This window comes from Gobio gobio, assembly GCF_949357685.1.
Source record: "Gobio gobio genome assembly, chromosome: 12".
In the NCBI taxonomy this organism is placed as follows: Eukaryota; Metazoa; Chordata; class Actinopteri; order Cypriniformes; family Gobionidae; genus Gobio; species Gobio gobio.
The window spans coordinates 19,431,500-19,443,525 of record NC_137105.1 but is presented as its reverse complement, the minus strand read 5'-3'; the positions used below and the strand labels follow the sequence as shown (position 1 = coordinate 19,443,525).

Sequence of the window (12,026 nt, the reverse complement as noted above, 5' to 3'; positions counted from 1 at the left end):
AATACGTTGTTCAGTTCGGTTCCATACAGACTGCATAGAATTTTTGTAAATTCGGTTGTCACAACCTGCATTTTTCGGGAGTTAATTCACATGTAGAATGCAGTTGTCTGAACTGTATGAACTGCATGTGTACAGGACAGGATTAAGCATTAAAAGGTGAATTGACAACTGAAAATAGTTGCAGTGTGTATGGCCCTAGAATTCACTCAGAACACCTTAGCAACCACATAGCAATGCCCTGGCAACTACTATACTAAATACAATACTAAAGCATCACAGATACATGGGGTTGGGCTCTTTATACTTGGTCCAGTAAAAAATACCCTAATACCCTAACCAACCACCCAGACCACCCAAGCAACCGCACAGCAATGCACTAGAGATCACCAAGAACACTTTAGCAGCCACATAGGAATGCCCTGGCAAACTCTAACAACACTAAAGCACCATGGACACATCATAGGTCTTGTTTGACTTGGACCAGTAAGCAATAATACCCTAGCAACCACACAGAACACCTTAGCAACAGATTATAAGCATAAAGGCACAACGCAAGTGTTTTTTGTTAGTTTCCGCCCAACGCAGTTATCAATTGCACGTCCTGCAAATGGCAAATAGCAAATGCATTTGCACCCATCTGTTCACCGATTGGCGTGCTGGTCTGAAAACGAGGTGTTTCAGGCGCATTGTTGGCACATTGCTATTTCGAGGCAACTGAAATCTATTGCGCCATTGACCAACTGAAACCTGGTCTAAAGTCAATGGCGCAATATTTTTTAATTTTTTTTTACAAACTTTAGTAATACGCCTATAGACGGGTCCAGAACGCACGTACACTTTGCTTATTACACACACAGGGACGAGCAGCAGCACACATTTTTTTTTAGAAGTGTTCAGTCTTTCCATGTCCAAATTTCGCCATGTAAATAGCGAATCCGCCATGGTGCAAGTGCAACTGGCTTTTAAAGGGAATGGGAGATGATATTCTGATTGGTTCTTATTGCACGCTATGCCCAAAACATACCCATTACTCATTAAGAGAAAAAGGACAACCCTTTTAGACCATGCACCTGGCAGGCCGACCATTTTTCCTGTCGTTAAACTAGCAAAAGTGGATTCGGACACTAAGTGCACTTGCGCCGTGCCCTTTTAGACCATGAGCTTAGATCATTAAAATAGGACCCAAAAAGTGTTTAAAACGTGACGTTAGCAAGCAGAAAATGTAAAAATCTAGTTTGATACTTGCTGTATATTTTCGAGGACAAGGAGAAGGGAAAGAAAGACGGAGAAAGCTAGATTATTACAATCTTTTATACACAGAAAAATACAGACAAACTGTCTGTCCATACAACCTTAATGCTACTTGCACTGGTGCTTTTCCTTATTTCAGCGTTTCCATTCATCTATAACAGCATAGCTCCTTGCCGCTGTACTAATTCTGCTGCTCACTGCACCTCAGTGACCCCTTCAGCACTAATAGCTTCCCATGATCTGATATGATGTTAATTCTGCTGTCTATTGCACTTCTGTGACCCCTTCAAAGATAAAAAGGTTCTCAGGCAACATCTGCATAACTAAAGACAGTCTGATCAACCTGTCTCCGCCTTGCCCTGGACTCTCCTCCATAATTATAAACAGTAAAGCACTATGGGGGGCCTGATAGACAAGCAATGGTGTTTCGTGGTACAGCCATGACTCTGTGCTGAGCCGAAATGACACCTTACTACCCCTACGGAGTAGTGAATTGTAGGACATTTATCTCTGCTGTACTAATCAATCAAGTTAAATGAAGGCAGGAATAAATCAGACATCCAGCCAGGCACAGTCATTCATCAGGGTACAGATGAGTTGTCCTCCGAGAAATTAAGTCTCACTCGCACACACACATACACATAAACGCTAACACCCCAATGAGGGAGTTACAAGAAGAGATGGGTTTGACGTGTGTATGTGTGTGCTTGTATGTCTGGAAAAAAAACAGAGTGTGTCGGTTTTAATTTCTTTGCACTTTGCTTTGGGCACATCATGCTCATCATAATAACCAATGTACGCTGGCTGCCACTGTTGACAAAAGCCATCGAACCAGCTTAAACTGGAGTGGCAGATTAACTATGTTCTACTGGGGCTTTTTCAGACGAACGGTAATAATTCCCAGGACATGCAGACAAAAAGACTATCTCTGGGAAAAAAGAGAAAAAAAATGTGAAAAGCTGAAATGAAGTGTTCACAACTAATTCAAGAGATATTGAGCAAATTAATGGATGAATAAATTCAGAGGCATAGCAAAACTGGAGGGGGACAATTCTCAAATTTTCTCAAAATTCCTCAAAGTTCATCCACTTTTAGGATATTATTATTATTATTATTATTATGAGTTTAGTTGTATAGGGACAGCACAAAATCTGAAAATAGATATGTTCATAATTTGTATCTTGAGTAAAAATATAGTATAACAAAATTATAAATGTAACAATAAAAAAGCTACACATAATTACTCTATTAGACAACCATTCATAAGTTTGAGGCTCAGTATTTTTTATTTTTTTTGAAAGAAATGTATACTTCTGATTCAGCAATAATGTATTAAATTGATCAAAAGAGACAGTGAAGACAATACGAACTAACCATGAGCAACACAAATGTTACTGTATTTGTTAATTTGTTAACGCTAGTTAAAAAAAATAATTGTTTGTTCATGTTAGTTTACAGTGCATTAACTAATGTTAGCAAATACAACTTTTGATTTTAATAATGAATTAGTAAATGTTGAAATTAACATTAACAAAGATTTATAAATGCTGTTGAAGTGCAGTTCATTATTAGTTCCTTTTAACTAATGTAGTATGTTACTAACTAATGAAACCTTATTGTAAAGTGTTACCAACATTTTAAAGTAAAGAATTGTAGATTTCTAATTGTAATAATATTTTACAATAATACTGTTTTATTGTATTATTTATCAAATAAATGCGGCCTCGGTGAGCATAAGAAAACTTCTTTCAAAAACTTTTTTAAAAACACCACCAACCATGTTAGTGTCCTTTTATAAACCATAAAGTAATTTATTATAGAATACTAAAGTATAATACTAGAGTATGTTAACCACTGTTTTAAGATGAAGCAAGATCAGTGGACTGAACAAACATGCAAACTATAATCCTAATATGGTTGTTGTGGCTCACTTTGCCTTTCAGTAAATCAGTGGAGGAACATTCTGTAAAATTATTAATATTCATGAGTCATGCCGATAAGGTTTATAATGTGTCCCTCCACTTTTCAGAACATTTCTAAAGAAAATGTCAATATGAATGAATGATTGAGATTGAGAATAGGAAGAACTTTGCATCCAAGCACACTACACACCGCCACTCATTCCCTAAAACCAGTCTCTCCTAAAATAAAGATGTTCTTTTGACACTGCAGCATCAAGCTGAAGAACTATATGCCTACTTAAAGAGATCTAATCAGCATCCTTTATTAAAATCAAAACATCTCATGAATATTTGAGCGACGCATTTCCATATTCTAAGCGTTTGTGCCACTGCAGGCGACAGGAGCCGGGAATACAACATTGTAACAATACATACCTCATCATAAGTGTACCGGGAGTCAGCTCTCTTTGATTTCAAATCCCACAGCACCACGATCCCAGACTCAAATCCTATTATGAGCTAAAATGAGAAGAAAAGATGTGAAGGGAACAAGAAAAGAAGGAAAATATACCGTCAGTCTGTAAACCCGACCAGAAAACTGATGAGAGTTCATGCAGGTGGCAACGTAAATCTAAAAAGAAATGTGTTTCAGCAAAGTAAATATTAAATAGCTGCTCAATTCAAGTCCTTTCATATGATTGTTAATCCAATTCTCAAACAAAATCAATACATCAGACAAAACATTCCGATCTAAACATAAAAGAAATGTGCAAAGCAAGATGTTGAGATCTCCATAAATCAACTCTACATTTATTATTAAAGAAATACCTCACTCGACAATAAAAATCATATCATTTACTCAGTCATGTCGTTAAAACCTGTATGACTTTTATTTGTCTGTGGAATGTTTTCTGATTTACATTATATCCTATGCACAAACGTACTGTATGACTTGAAATATTGCATTTTAAGATAGGGGAGAGCGGGGCACAACCTAACGCTTTTTGACTTTCTCAGTTTGTGTAAATCCACTTGGGATTCATAGTATTTATTTTTTCCCACATTAATTGCACACATGTCTAGTACAATTATGTGGTTTTGTTTCATTAATACAGTGTATACTTTTTTCTTGATTTACCCCGAAAGAATGGAAGTGAAATGTGACAACATGCTCCATAGGTGGGGTACGTTGTAACATGTGGTGGGGCACAATGTAACATGAACAAATAACAGCTTAAAATGTTACCTGATATAATCAAAAAAATATCCAAGACAAACTAAAATATTTTGTCAACAAAATACATTAGTTAACTTTTTTAAATAAAATAATGGAATTTTTTAATCATTAAAAATATACTAATTTTTGAGTTTGACAACAAACACATCGCTAAATACAGCTAAACAGCATAGTTCAAAACATAATTCTAATTAATAATTTCTGAACACCTCTCCTTGAACTGTCACCTTATCGTGGTGGAGAGGTTTGAGTACCCGAATGATCCTGGGAGCTATGTTGTCTGGGGCTATATGCCCCTGGTAGGGTCTCCCAAGGCAAACAGGTCCTTGGTGACGGGCCAGACTAAGAACAGTACACTAAGAACAACTGCAGGAGGGAGCGTAAAGGGCCGGTGCATAGTGAATCGGGCGACAGTCGAGGACGAGGCTCCCGACGACCCGATCTCTGGACACGGAATCTGGCTTTAGGGATGTGGAATGTCACCTCGTTGGCGGGGAAGGAGCCTGAGCTTGTACGGGAGGTCGAGAGGTACCGACTAGAGATAGTCAGGCTCACCTCCACGCACAGCTTGGGCTCTGGAACCACACTTCTTGAGAGAGGCTGGACTCTCTACCACTCTGGAGTTGCCCATGGTGAGAGGCGGAGGGCTGGAGTGGGTTTGCTTATAGCCCCCCAGCTCAGCCGCCATGTGTTGGAGTTCACCCCGGTGAACGAGAGGGTCGCTTCCCTGCGCCTTCGAGTCGGGGATAGGTCTCTCACTGTCGTTTGTGCCTACGGCCCAAATAGCAGTGCAGAGTACCCGGCCCTCTTGGAGTCTCTGGGAGGGGTGCTGGAAAGTGCTCCAACTGGAGACTCCGTCGTTCTACTGGGGGACTTCAACGCCCACGTGGGGAGTGACAGTGACACCTGGAAGGGCGTGATTAGGAGGAACGGCCCCCCTGATCTGAACCTGAGCGGTGTTCTGTTATTGGATTTCTGTGCTAGCCACGGTTTGTCCATAACGAACACCATGTTCAAGCATAAGGGTGTCCATCAGTGCACGTGGCACCAGGACACCCTAGGCCGGAGGTCAATGATCGACTTTGTGGTCGTGTCATCAGACCTTCGGCCATATGTCTTGGACACTCGGGTGAAGAGAGGGGCGGAGCTGTCAACTGATCACCACCTGGTGGTGAGCTGGATCCGATGGCGGGGGAGGAAGCTGGACAGACTAGGCAGACCCAAACGTACTGTAAGGGGGTGTTGGGAACGTTTGGCCGAGCCCCCTGTCAGAGAGATCTTCAACTCCCACCTCCGGCAGAGCTTCGACCGGATCCTGAGGGAGTCTGGAGATATTGAGTCAGAGTGGACCATGTTCTCCACCTCCATTGTCGCTGCGGCTGCTCGGAGCTGTGGCCGTAAGGTCTCTGGTGCCTGTCGAGGCGGCAATCCCCAAACCCGGTGGTGGACACCGGAAGTAAGGGATGCCGTCAAGCTGAAGAAGGAGTCCTATCGCGCCTGGATGGCTTGTGGGACTCCGGAGGCAGCTGACAGGTACCGGCAGGCCAAGCGGACTGCAGCCCGGGTAGTCATGGAGGCAAAAAAAATCGGGCCTGGGAGGAGTTCGGTGAGGCCATGGAGAAAGACTATCGGTTGGCCTCGAAGAGATTCTGGCAAACCGTTCGACGCCTCAGGAGGGGGAAGCAGTGCCCTACCAACACTGTTTACAGTGGAGATGGGCACCTGTTGACCTCAACTGGGGATATCGTCGGGCGGTGGAAGGAATACTTCGAGGATCTCCTCAATCCCACCGACATGTCTTCCGTTGAGGAAGCAGTGGCTGGGGACTCAGAGGTGGACTCGTCCATCACCCTGGCTGAAGTCATCGAGGTGGTTAAATAGCTCCTCGGTGGCAAGGCACCGGGGGTGGATGAGATCCTCCCTGAGTACCTCAAGTCTCTGGATGTTGTGGGGCTGTCTTGGCTGACACGCCTCTGCAGCATCGCATGGCGGTTGGGGACAGTACCTCTGGACTGGCAGACCGGGGTGGTGGTCCCTCTTTTCAAGAAGGGAAGACCGGAGAGTGTGTCCCAACTATAGGGGGATCACACTTCTCAGCCTCCCTGGGAAAGTCTATGCCAGGGTACTGGAGAGGAGAATTCGGCCAATAGTGGAACATCAGATTCAGGAGGAACAGTGTGGTTTTCGTCCCAGTCGTGGAACACTGGACCAGCTCTATACCCTTTCCAGGGTGCTGGAGGGTTCATGGGAGTTTGCCCAACCAGTCCACAAGTGTTTTGTGGATTTGGAGAAGGCATTCGACTGTGTTCCTCGTGGCATTATGTGGAGGGTGCTCTGGGAGTATGGGGTCAGCGGCCCCCTGCTTAGGGCTGTTCGGTCCCTGTACGACCGGAGCAAGAGCTTGGTTCGCATTGCCGGCAGTAAGTCAGACCTGTTCCCGGTGCATGTTGGACTCCGACAGGGCTGCCCTTTGTCACCGGTTCTGTTCATAATTTTTATGGACAGAATTTCTAGGCGCAGCCAAGGGCCGGAGAGTGTCCGGTCTGGGGACCACGCGATTTCCTCGCTGCTCTTTGCGGATGATGTTGTCGTGTTGGCCTCCTCAGACCAGGACCTTCAGCGTGCACTGGGACGGTTTGCAGCCGAGTGTGAAGCGGCTGGGATGAGAATCAGAACCTCCAAGTCCGAGGCCATGGTTCTCGGAAAAGGGTGGATTGCCCACTTCAAGTTGGTGGAGAGTTCCTGCCTCAAGTGGAGGAGTTCAGGTATCTTGGGGTCTTGTTCACGAGTGAGGGAAGGATGGAACGGGAGATTGACAGACGGATTAGTGCAGCTTCTGCAGTAATGCAGTCGATGTACCGGTCTGTCGCGGTGAAGAAGGAGCTGAGCTGTAAGGCAAAGCTCTCGATTTACCAGTCAATCTACGTTCCTACTCTCACCTATGGTCATGAGCTGTGGGTCATGACCGAAAGGACAAGATCCCGGATACAGGCGGCCGAAATTAGCTTTCTCCGTAGGGTGGCTGGGCGCTCCCTTAGAGATAGGGTGAGAAGCTCGTCACTCGGGAGGAGCTCAGAGTAGAGCCGTTGCTCCTCCACATCGAGAGGAGACAGCTGAGGTGGCTCGGGCATCTATTTCGGATGCCTCCTGGACGCCTTCCCAGGGAGGTGTTCCAGGCACGTCCCACCGGGAGGAGGCCCCGGGGAAGACCTAGGACACGCTGGAGGGACTATGTCTCCCGGCTGGCCTGGGAACGCCTCGGGGTTCCCCCGGAAGAGCTGGAGGAAGTGGCTAGGGAGAGGGAAGTCTGGGCATCTCTGCTTAGACTGTTGCCCCCCCGACCCGGCCCCGGATAAGCGGAAGATGATGGATGGATGGATGGATGGATGAATTTCTGAACATTGACTCTGAGTCATTATTCACCCTTTTCTCATGGTTTGAGAATATAATGGCTCATTATAATCTCATTGTAACGCAGTGTTACAAAGCACCCAACCTGCACAACTGGGATTTAAACCGCGGCTTGTGTCTTCTGCTGGTTAGATCAGCATTAAAGAACTAGCTCAACTGGTAAATAACAGATATAAGATTAAAATAATATCGGATTTGTCTTATTTTAAATAAACACAAAAAACAGAGATGAAAACTAAACTTAAGTAAGAAATTTACTTTTGCTATGGTTAAATACATGTTCAGTAATATCTTCCAGAGATTTTTTCATTTTGGCACAATTTTTCTCTAAATAATGTTGAAATGGAAACTAGTAAATACACTAAGTTAAGTCATTCTGGCATGTGTGGTAAGGGTTAAAACATGCGTGTTACAACTAACCCTGCGTTAGGTTGTGCCCCGCGCTCCCCTACTTTTATAGTGCTTTTTGCATTGTTTCTTAAGCTTCAATCCATAGTTATTGTAAATGCACGGAAAAGAATGACCAGAAAGTATATTAAAAATTATTTTAAAAATAACAAAAAGTCTCCTGTCATCTGAGTTTTAAACATCTTTGTTCTTCTTAGAGATTCAGTGATAGTATATGAATTGATAAAGTGTCAGAGTTCTGTCAACTAAGAGGGAGGGACAATGTCTCTAAGGACTTCAAGACCCATTAAGAACTGAGCAGACCTGTTATGGATCGATGCCCTGTTCAGGGTCAGAAGTAAGATGGGAGAGAGAGTGTGAGTGAGAGTGGATCATCACTTTAAAGGCACCTATGAGGAGCTCCCAGCTGCTAGAGAAAGAGACAGACAGTTTGTCATCCATATGAAGGCAAAACCCCAGCAGGTGTTTGCCGGTCTCTCTGCTCCCCTCTGACTGTGCACTAGCAATTAGCGAAGGTAAAATGAATGTCTAAAAAGATGCATTTGGAAGTAGCAGGAGCATTTGTTCATCTCTTTCATATCTCCTCGATCATTTGTTTTCAAAAACAACATAATTTGCTAACAAGCTGTGTGAGATTAGACCCAATTACTGAACTGTGCTGCACCATAGGAAAGCAATGTCTTATGAGTTCAGAATGGAAAGAAACAAAAGCTTTGCGTGACGCGAGGGACATGAATTATTCATGGCGGGGAGTGTTGATTTGTTTTCATGTAGTTGTGCAGGCATCTCCATACCTTGCCCTCATCCATAGGATTGTCACTAATGTGAACGACTGGGCCGGGATGGGCCTTGGAGGACCTGTGGGAGAGAGACAGATATGGGACTGGAGTTAGTCAAGGAGAGGATAGAGGAGTTCAAACACATGATGGGAAATATAGTATGAAGACAGTGAGGAAAGTGTTTGACTGTGTCTGTGTTTGACTGAGATAGAGAGAAACTGAGGAGAAAGGACATCTTTAAAATTCCATTTTACATTTGTATTATGTACATCATAGTTCAAAAGTTTGTGGTCGATAAGATTTTTTGTTTTGTTTTTAAAGACGTCTCACTAAGGCTGCATTCTTTTGATCAAAATACAGTAATATTGTGAAATATTATTATATTTTAAAATGTAATGTATTCATGTGATGGCCATTATTCCAGTCTTCAGTGTCACATGATCCTTCAGAAATTATTCTAATATGCTGATTTGGTGCTCAAGAAACATTTCTTATTATTATCAATTTTGAAGACAGTTACGTTCCATATTTTCGTGGAAACGTCTTTTTTTTCTCCTGAATGAATGAATATAAAGTTAATATAAATTTAATATAACGTTACTATACTGTTTATTTTGTTCAATTGAATGCATCCTTGCTAAATAAATGTATTAAACTTCTTCTTTTTTAATGACCCCAAACCTTTGAATGGTAGTGTATGTTGTCATTTGTCTCATGTAATTATGAGTATGATTGTTACCCAACATGCACACCGACACTCAAATAAAAACCCATACATTTTCCTGACTTAAACACCAATATCCCACAAATAACATCATAACACCCAAACACACAACCAAATATCCTTAATGAAAGAAAAAACATTTGACAGAACAAACAAAACCATGATATATTCAATCTGGTGAGTGTTTCATAATGATTCACATCCCCAAAAGGTTTGATGGCCTGAGAAGTCCAGCACTGGCTGGGATCATAGTTTTATCACCACTGAAATAGGGTTTTCCTCATAAAAATATCCTCTTTAACAATAAATTACAAAACCCAAGAGTGGGATTCTTGACATGCAAAGCTGCTCAAAATGATAGGGTTTTACATAATGCATCGAATAATTCATGACAGGCCCCTATAGAGACATCTTATATTTAATGTTGTCCAGCTGAAACCAACCTAATCTGAATATTTCCATCCATATACTTACTCCATTAGGCTTTTGAAATATGAAATATAAGTCTCTATGACATTCAGACTGTCGGTTTCAACCTCAAGATTATTCACAGCTCAAATTTCATTAAATACATAAAAGAAGCTTTGAGATCTCCCCGGGACACAATGGTGTAAGCGAGAAATTTTACAAGACCACTACTGCCCACTCATTTACAGACAATGAATAATATACCCGCATTACTTTAGTTAAGAAATAGAGCAAAATAGTTCGTCCTTATAAATATAGCAGTGTAAAAAGGCAGTGTATCTGCTGTTCTGATACACTCGGCTACAGTATCTTTCTCTTTAAACATTACAAAACAAGCTGCCTTGCCATCGGTAGGTGTTACTTCAGCATGGAATACACTGTGGACACCCATAAGGCATTGACTGTACTGGCAGGAGTCTTATTCCTTTGTACCCTCTGACTACCCAGCAGGCCAACTGTGCTGTTGACGGCTCTCAGGCACAGGCTTAGACGCCTATAGTGGTGACAGCCGTGGCATAGACAGGGGTCCTTCTCTCTCCTCCAGCTACATACTGTTAAGCTACAGCGTGATGAGGAGAGACAGAGTGGTATACGTCTGTTATGGTGATGGAGGTTCGACAGACAGGGGTCCTGATCTGCATCTTTCTCCTCCAGTGTTTGTTGGGTGTCTGAAATGCGACTGACAGATACAGTGGGAATAAATATCAGTAACATGGGACCCCTCACCTTTACAAAATGACATAAAAAGAGGAGACGTAAGGTTTTTTTTTCACTCATACTTTCTTTAATAACATTGTTAAATGTAACAATAACACTGTTAATATAAATTTTTCATCAATTCTAATGTTGTGATGACTAAATTAACTTAACATTTTGACTTATTTATACTGAGTCTGTTACAGAGTTGGATTATCATGCTAAACATGGCCAAAAAAACGAGTTGGAAATATGATGAGTATTTCTGTGACAAATACACTCCTTCAGGATTCTAACAAGTTTCAGAAAGTTTTTTTTTCTTCGAGTATGGCCCTGTATGATGTCATAAAGGGTGGAATTGCTTGTATGGGCACTTCTCCCGGATGAGAGCGTGTGCACATCAACCAGAGCGAGAGCAAGAGCCTGGCCATCAACGAGCTTCGTTTGGTTACCATCGGCAGCACTGTCATTTTGTTTTTAAACCACGAAATCAACAATGTCACTACAGAAGTGTGTTTTTGGTTGTGAGGGAAAGATACATTTACATTTACATTTAGTCATTTAGCAGACGCTTTTATCCAAAGCGACTTACAAATGAGAGCAAAAGAATACCCTTGTACAGCTTCCCAAATAACCTGTTTTAAGGAAACAGTGGATGCAGTTTGTTTTCCCAGAGCAGCAACAGAGTTCTGCAAGTGTGTTTGTTTGTTCCCTGTCACGAGTCGAAACCACAGGCAGTGAGTGAGTGAGGCAGCATCAAATGTCTGTGGTTTCTTGGCAATCGGTGCGTAGGTGCGTATAATGTAAACATGAATGTATAGTGAAACGAAAGATATCCAGGGATAATGCCATGATGTATTATGTGCGTGTGTTAGTGTGTCATTGGTGTGTGTGTGCTCGTGACTCTTTAGCGAAGCTCTGCCCACTGCATGCCTCCACGAGTTCGGCTGTTTTCGGAAAGAATCGGTACAGTGTATCTGTCTTTTATAAATATGATCAAACTAAAGACTCTTCGGAGATATGAAGGATGCAGTACTACTCTATAGGTACTTAAAGGGTTAGTTCACCCAAAAATGAAAATTCTGTCTTTAATTACTTACCCTCATGTCGTTCGACACCCGTAAGACCTCCGTTGATCTTCGGAACAGAAA

At 42.4% G+C, this 12,026-nt stretch overlaps 1 protein-coding gene across 1 annotated transcript in view; it reads right to left on the bottom strand.

Annotated features, from left to right (window-relative positions):
* Window positions 1–12,026, bottom strand: part of stxbp5a (syntaxin binding protein 5a (tomosyn)) — a 114,703-nt gene that overhangs the window by 33,974 nt on the left and 68,703 nt on the right. The window contains exons 6-7 of the mRNA XM_079831780.1: window positions 9,003–9,066; window positions 3,588–3,671 (exon numbers count right to left, since the gene is read on the bottom strand). Of these exons, the coding sequence (XP_079687906.1) occupies window positions 3,588–3,671; window positions 9,003–9,066 (148 nt within the window). The remainder of the gene's footprint in view (window positions 1–3,587; window positions 3,672–9,002; window positions 9,067–12,026) is intronic.